This window comes from Tubulanus polymorphus, chromosome 8 (assembly GCF_964204645.1).
Source record: "Tubulanus polymorphus chromosome 8, tnTubPoly1.2, whole genome shotgun sequence".
NCBI lineage: Eukaryota > Metazoa > Nemertea > Palaeonemertea > Tubulaniformes > Tubulanidae > Tubulanus > Tubulanus polymorphus.
Genome location: NC_134032.1, coordinates 2,581,069 through 2,588,804, shown reverse-complemented (window position 1 = coordinate 2,588,804; position 7,736 = coordinate 2,581,069). Strand labels below are relative to the sequence as shown.

At 41.9% G+C, this 7,736-nt stretch overlaps 1 protein-coding gene across 1 annotated transcript; it reads right to left on the bottom strand.

Moving 5' to 3' along the window:
• Positions 1–6,373: 6,373 nt before the first annotated feature.
• On the bottom strand, positions 6,374–7,333 carry LOC141910015 (putative G-protein coupled receptor 139). Its single transcript, XM_074800705.1, has one exon. The coding sequence runs from the start codon at positions 7,331–7,333 to the stop codon at positions 6,374–6,376; it is 960 nt and encodes a 319-aa protein (XP_074656806.1).
• Between the last annotated feature and the right edge of the window lie 403 nt (positions 7,334–7,736).

Here is a 7,736-nt window from a genome sequence, read left to right as displayed (position 1 = left end):
TTCCTCTGACAATTATAATCTATCTACGAAAACGCTATACACGCGTGTTCAACTGATTATAATATAAACAACTTCAAACAAACACCTGCCCGCTCGTGGCTGTCTGAATTGGAAGGTGAGATTTTCAATTTGAATATAGAGTTGAATACAGGCGATATTTTGTGAAAGTGGATTTTCTGGTTCCCTCATTCGGACCCTACAGCCCGAACATTTTGAACATTACTGAATTGAACGAAGGGGGTATTATTTTAGAATGTATATGCGAATGAAAGAGCGCACCTTTTCTCGCGTCACTATTGGGGGGTAACAACAATAGAAAACCTCGGGGAACTTTTCAATACGCGCAAACTGGCGGTAAAACTAAGTAACTTTTGTAAATTAGTCATGCTTACCCAGCATAAATGTATATGTGTCTCTTTGCGGGTAAAGCTGAGATGATGTTGTCGGTAGGTGAGTTTTGTAGTAATGAGGGTCCAGCATTGCTGGTAACTGTCTGTATTCTGGAACCACAAGTGTGTCAGTCTTCGTGATCACTTCTGAAAGTCTGCTGATAAAATATCTAATGTCTGGTTCTATTTCTGTTTTGTTTGGGGTGAACTTAGCTTTGAATTTTAGAAATATTACGAAGTAAAAGTTCTTTTATTCTGAATTCCATTAGGGTTTCTGCTACTTTCGCAGAAACCCTCTTGTATTTCTGTTGATTATTATTATTTTAAATGGTCCACTTTCCAGCCAGAAATTTTTCATAAAATGTAACTCCTCTCAGATTCGACTACCAACAGCTTATAAACGTAATTTTATATTCTGTCAGAAATATAACTCAGCGCCAGACCATTTCGAATTTGCGTATAGTAATCTATTATGAATTAATCCAGCATAACTACCGGGTCTAAACAGCGACAAGAATAACGCAAAGCATTGTCATCCATTGATAAAAGTACATCCTAATAGATTAATTCTATTAGTAAATCAATTTACGTTGGCTACATTTCCTGAAGATTTCTGGCTCAAATCAACGTAATATGGCCAGGAATGGTAGGGATTTTCTTATGGAATTTTACTTCCGCGTTCACTTGACGACTCGGATCGATGACAACGACAGCAGAGTTTATGCAATTTGAGCTGAGAATCCACTAACCAGGGAATGTAAGACATGATTTCTTGGTCTAAATGCAGTTAAGGTTACCTTTCCACTTGGTGGTGCTATGATATGAGTACATATGATAGCAAATGAGTACTCGGCAAAGCAATGATCATTGTTGGCTACCTACTTGCCTAATGCCTAGCTTTTTGGGGGGATACGCCTAGAATAGATCTAGGCCCTTAATGTAGTGTGTACTGAGCCACTGGAAAGCCTTAGTAGTTAGTAAGGGACTGGTTTACACTTATGTATCCGCCAATTTATTACGATAACTTTCTTTCCAGCTATTAATCGTGGAATGAACTGGTCACTACGGTCTTCGATTCCTTTGCCAATTCTTGCAGCTGGTGGGAATATATTTAAACCGCATTGTGCAAGTGTACGTTTCAGCGTCTCAGATGCTGTAAGTACTTGATGTTTTGTGAATTTGTTTTCTTTCTAACGTCATGTTTAAAATATTCATTTCAGTAATCAGTCGTGCTAGTATACATGCAGAATTGGATTCATTGTTGTTATGGGATGAATTTTCACGAGCATCAAGAGTCCTACGATGTACCCTTGATATGAAGCTTTTAAAAGTTTATCGGAGACTTGTTTTGGAGTAAACCGAATAGCCCTTAAAATACCAATTCCACATGGCTTAACGGTCGGTGCCTATGCTCTGCGAGACAGTAGTAATAGATGTTTTACGACAAATGCACGATTTAAATATTTATTATACTTTCTTTCACTGCTCCATTATATTACAAAACTGAGTAATTCATACATTAGATTGCTTAATTACAGGTGGAAAGAGGTCAGATTGCATGAAAATCGACTGTGGCTGACTAATTGACGCGCACAGATAAAGCGTTGAGGTTTCAAAAGATGTCGCCAAAATGCTTGTATCATCAGGGGTAGACAAATTATCTGGAGATAAATGAAAACTCCACCTTGTTGATCGTCAGTTGATTTAGCTGTAAGTATTTCGTCTGGATCAATCGAAAAATAATTCATTTCAAAATCTGTGTTCAGTAGAATTTCTTTCAATAAAATAAGAATCTATTTGACTAATTTTTTACTTATGTATTCAGGAGTGAATTTAATTGCTCTCAAAACCAGAGAAAGCATTTTTCAAAAATTAAGAAAGTCCTAGACTCATAATCAAATTCTGTGAAGTCATTTGAGGTCTTTTGCCCGAATGAAGCCAAGGGCTTAGGTGGCTAAAATTCAATTCCTCACTGTCCTTTAATGCCGAGTACGACGGAGTTTACACACTGAAAGACTTTGCGCTGTGAAGGTGTAATTTGGATAAGTCACTAGTATAATGACGGCCCTGTCCCGCGCGCTCCATCTGAGACATAAACAAGTTGGACTGTATTGCTTCGATGCTTTGACAAATCGACTCCTTATATCCACATATCCAGCATAATGTTGACCCAGGTTGCGCTTCTTGGCAATAGTCATATGTTATGGGCTAGAATTATTTCGATGAAATCTTCGTACGCTTCCCAGTTCGACATATGAACCAATTAGGCAGAAACCCGTTATCGCTGCTGTGCAGCTTTATTTTGCCTTTTAAATCCAGTTCCGCATTCGTCTGGGGTTAATTTCACTCAGTTCCACAGATTAATTTATGTGTGATCTACATCGTGATTTGTCGAATCCTTGTCTGTAGTAAAAACCAACTTGAGAGTTAAGTGTTTCAATGAAACATAAAATTACGCTAATTTTTATACATCGCTGGTGTTGAGTACGTAGACTCTTTTTAGACAGTATTCAGAACCTGGTGAATTATTTCGTATAATAAAAGTGTCTCTTTAAACACTCTCAATTCGGCTCGCGTTTCGTTAGATCACGATAATGAGCTGACTGTCACCGGTTCGATTGTGTCAAGCGTTCATAAAGCGGTATCACACAGCGGTATCAAAAAATGGACGTGTTGAATTCACATCGCAAGGAATTGATGAGAAAGATTAGTCGTAGAGGTAATCAAAATGCTTGACCAGATGAGGTGGGGTCGAACCCCATTGAGCCCGTGCTACGCGGGGTTGGACTCGAATGGGTTCGAATCCCGTTGAACCCGCGGCTGACCGTCAGTGTTACATGACTCACCCATATCTGCGGATAGCTACAAATTACATCTCTCCGTATACGAAAAATTTCATTCTCTTTTCTCAATCTTTTTTAGAACGAAGTCGATTCCAGCAGCTTTAGAATAAGAAGAGCTAAACTATCTCGAGACCAGCCATGATGACGAACGCGAGCGCCGGCGGTTTCACCGCAGAATTTTGCTAAATGGCCAAGACGAATTTACTGTGCAACCCGTTCTACGTGAACATGTTTTACATCCTCGGTCTTTACGCTATTTACGTCGTTGCGGCAATCGGCATCGTCGGGAACGTCCTGGCCCTGTTGGCGGCCGGTGGTCAGGCCTTGCGTAGCTCTGCCTCGTGGTACATGTGCTCTATAGCGGCCGTCGACACGGTTTACCTGTTTATGCGACCCGTTTTGGCGTACGGCCACGAAAACGAGAACGTTTGAAAACTGATGCAAGCCTGGCTGTTCACCGCGAATATGGCGGGCACCTGGACGATCATAGCGATGACCGCCGATCGTTCGTCGTGCTATTCCCGTTCAAAGCTACCGAATTCTGCACGGTGAAAAAAGCCATCGCAATCACGATGGCTATATTCGTTCTGGCCTGTCTAGGAGGAGGACCGGTTTACGTGTTTTAGGATACCATCAAAATCTGCGACAAGTTCGCCTGTTTGTCGAGCAATCACATAGGGGAGCCTCTGTACGACTTCTGGTCGCACGTCATCAACAATTTACTATTCTATCTGCCGATACCGACCCTGTTTCTGTTCAACACGGCGATCGTGATGACGCTGCTGTGAGCGGCGGCGTCCACCTCGGAGATTACCGCAGCCACGAAAGAGAAAGAACTGACGGTGACGCTGATGTCCGTGTCGGTATCGTTTCTGGTTTTGAACGTACCGTTTTGCGTGAATTTCTTCGTCCAGGATCTCTACAATTACATCAAGTTAGCCTGCACGAGCCTCCTGCACTCCCTGATCATGTTCGACTCGTCGGCACAACTTCTGCACCTGATCGGACACGCGATCAACGGTTACATCTACTGCATTCACAGCCCGAATTTCAGAAACCAGTTGTCCTACATGTTAAGGTGTCAAACTCTAACGACCAATAAGTCATCGGCTAGCTCGGCCGCCAGGGCTTGAGTTGTGGTCCTCAAAAAGGAGCTTTTTCATCGTCGAATTTGTTTTTTTTTTTCACCATTAGCTTTACATTTTGCGACTCCAAATTTTTAACAAGGGGCGATACGATAAGTAAAAAAGTGGTCTTAAATCTTAAGACCAAGTCATAGACTGGTCTTGAGTTTTAGATTGATTATAGAACTAAGGTGTAAAATTGGTCTTAAATCTAACCCCACGACTGCGCCCTTGGCCCAGGGTCCAGTTTCCTGAAAATGTATAAACCTAAAAAGCGGTTAAGTTTGAATTCCTGTTCTCATCGAAAAACCAGGTGGCGAATTATAAAATTGTAATAAAACCATGAATTTGAGTTGAACTTCATCAGGTAGCAATCGGACTTAAAAGTTTTTAAAATTCGCACCATCACCATTACATATTTAGCTTAATACTGTACATATTTTTTTCGGTACTAAGAATTGATGACACACTGTTGGCTAATAATGTAAACCACAATCAGTCGCTGACCGGTTCAGGCTGGTTGGAAGATTGTTTACACGAACTGGATACGAAATTTACGATTAACAAAAAAATCTGTTAATTGGACCGATCCTGCAACAACATAAACTGTACATCGATTTCAGATTTCAAAATCCAACCTCTGTTTCGTTCCCGGCGGGTTTGATTTGTCGGTTTGTTAATGATACCCTAAGGTTATTGCTAGAATATTTTCAATAAAATCGGCGAAAATCTTTGTCAATTTAAGGACATTCAAAATGCTCCACGATACAAACTGGCGGCTGCCTTTTTACCTTATTCCTCTTTCTTAAATGTTTAATAAATTCTAGATCAGTTGTGTTCACGTTGCTTGCTGTTTTTAGTTGTTTAGTTTTTTTTTCTATTCGGATAAACGGATTCTGTTTTTGTGTGAAATGCCCGCAGTTTGGTGATTTCCACCAATGTAGAGATGAACCCAGTGATGACTGACGACCGTGTATTTGATTGACAGAGAAATTGGCCGATGGATTTCAATTTGATCTTCGTCAAAAACATCCTCTATTTTATCTCTTATTGCTCCTATATGACACAGTCTTATAGCATTTCTCTGGGGTATATATCCTTCTGACAGTCTTATAGCAGCTTTCTGAGGTATATATCTTACTTGCACAGTCTAATAGCAGCTTTCTGGGGTATATATCTTACTGATACAGTCTTATAGCAGCTTTCTGGGGTATATATCTTACTGGCACGGTCTAATAACAGTTTTCTGGGGTATACATCTTACTGACGCAGACTTATAGCAGCTTTCTGGGGTATATATCTTACTGATACAGTCTTATAGCAGCTTTCTGGGGTTTATATCTTACTGGCACGGTCTAATAACAGTTTTCTGGGGTATACATCTTACTGACGCAGACTTATAGCAGTTTCTGGGGTATATATCTTACTGACAGTCTTACAGCAGCTTTCTGAAGTATATATCTTACTGGTACAGTCTAATAGCAGCTTTCTGGGATATATATCTTACTGACAGTCTTACAGCAGCTTTCTGAGGTATATATCTTACTGATACAGTCTTATAGCAGCTTTCTGTGGTATATATCTTACTGATACAGTCTTATAGCAGCTTTCGGGGGTATATATCTTACTGATACAGTCTTATAGCAGCTTTCTGGGGTATATATCTTACTGACAGTCTTACAGCAGCTTTCTGAGGTATATATCTTACTGATACAGTCTTATAGCAGCTTTCGGGGGTATATATCTTACTGATACAGTCTTATAGCAGCGTTCTGAGGTATATATCTTACTGATACAGTCTAATAGCAGCTTTCTGGGGTATATATCTTACTGACAGTCTTATGGCAACTTTCTATAACTTACTGACAATTTTTGGGTTATCGATATATAAGTTATAGTGTAATCTAGACGAATTGCGCTAAACGGCCGTGGACGAAAAGGTATCTTTTGGCCATAGAATGCACTACGTACCTGCGCACTACCTGCATTTACGGTCTTGTGTTGATTGTAAACGACATTACTGACGAATCGTTGAACATTTACAGACATTTTGACAAAAACACGCGCGCATGTCTTTGCCCAGTAGGAGATATACGTAGAAATTGATACAGTAGTTAAGGGCTTGTAGACGCGAGGCGACCTGTACCATTCTCTCGTCCACGACCGCGTGAACTCCCAGCATGTTTAGCAACCAGATTATCATCGACGGGAAAGTCGTAGCCGTAAAAACGACGGATACGGTGACCAGCATGACGGTCATGCGGGTAGCGGTGGCCGATTTCCTATCGGTCGAGCGCGGGCCTTTACGCGCGAAAAGTAGAACCACGATGGCCGTGTTAGCCGCCGCGATCAGGAACTGCGGCACGAAGTAGCATAGACTTCCGACGGCGGTCATGTATTCGTCGTGCCGACCCGGTACGGTGTAACAACCCAGCGATACCGTAAAACGCATGCTGAAGAAGAAGCCCGACGACACGGCGAAGCAGCCGACCGTGACGCAAGCCACGGCGCTTCGGGCGAAGGTTTTTGTGCAGATTAGGCGCGACGACAGCGGGAACGAAACGACGGCCAGACGCTCGAGCGATATAGCGACGACGAGCCAGGAACTGTTACAGAACGACGCGAGGAACACGACCTCATAGACGGCGCAGGCGGCCGCGCTGTTTAGAGGCACGCCGCCGAAGCCGAGTTCCCGTAGCCAGAAATGCAACAGCGGCATCGCCTCCAAAGCGACGCAGACGAGCATATCGCTAACCGACAACATTATGAGATAATTCGAATAGGACAAAGCGCGGAACTGTTGGCTGCCGGCTATCAGCAAAGTGCACGTGTTCCCGAACGCACCCGACGCGAAGAGTATCGGTAACAATACCAGCGAAAGTAGACGCGTGCGACCAGACTCGTTCACCGTGGACATCAGTATTATGTAGCTGTTGTAAGGTCGACCGATCGCGGCGATATCGCTACTAGAATTCATCGTCGTTCGGATTCAGATTTTACACTCGAACGATGGGAGAAAGTAATGAAAACGAACCGGTTTGACTTCGATTTTGACAATTACAGAAACTAGCGTATCGATGTCTTTATTCATCTATTTGTTAAAGTTATTGTTATCGTAATTTGTTTCTCGGTTTTTGAATTGAAAAAATTATCAGATGAATCATCCTATTGCGTTACTAATCGCCGGACGTATTAGGCCTATTATTAGCCAGCTAAACCGGTCAATTCCGTGACAATAACTTCTTCCTGCCTTGATGAAATAATCCATGGATAAGACAGTAGTTGATATCACATTTTGTTTCTACCTCTTAAAGTGGAATTGTACGAAATATCCCTCATTTATCGTCCTGTGCAGTTAGCTCAGTTTGTTGAGTGGAGGA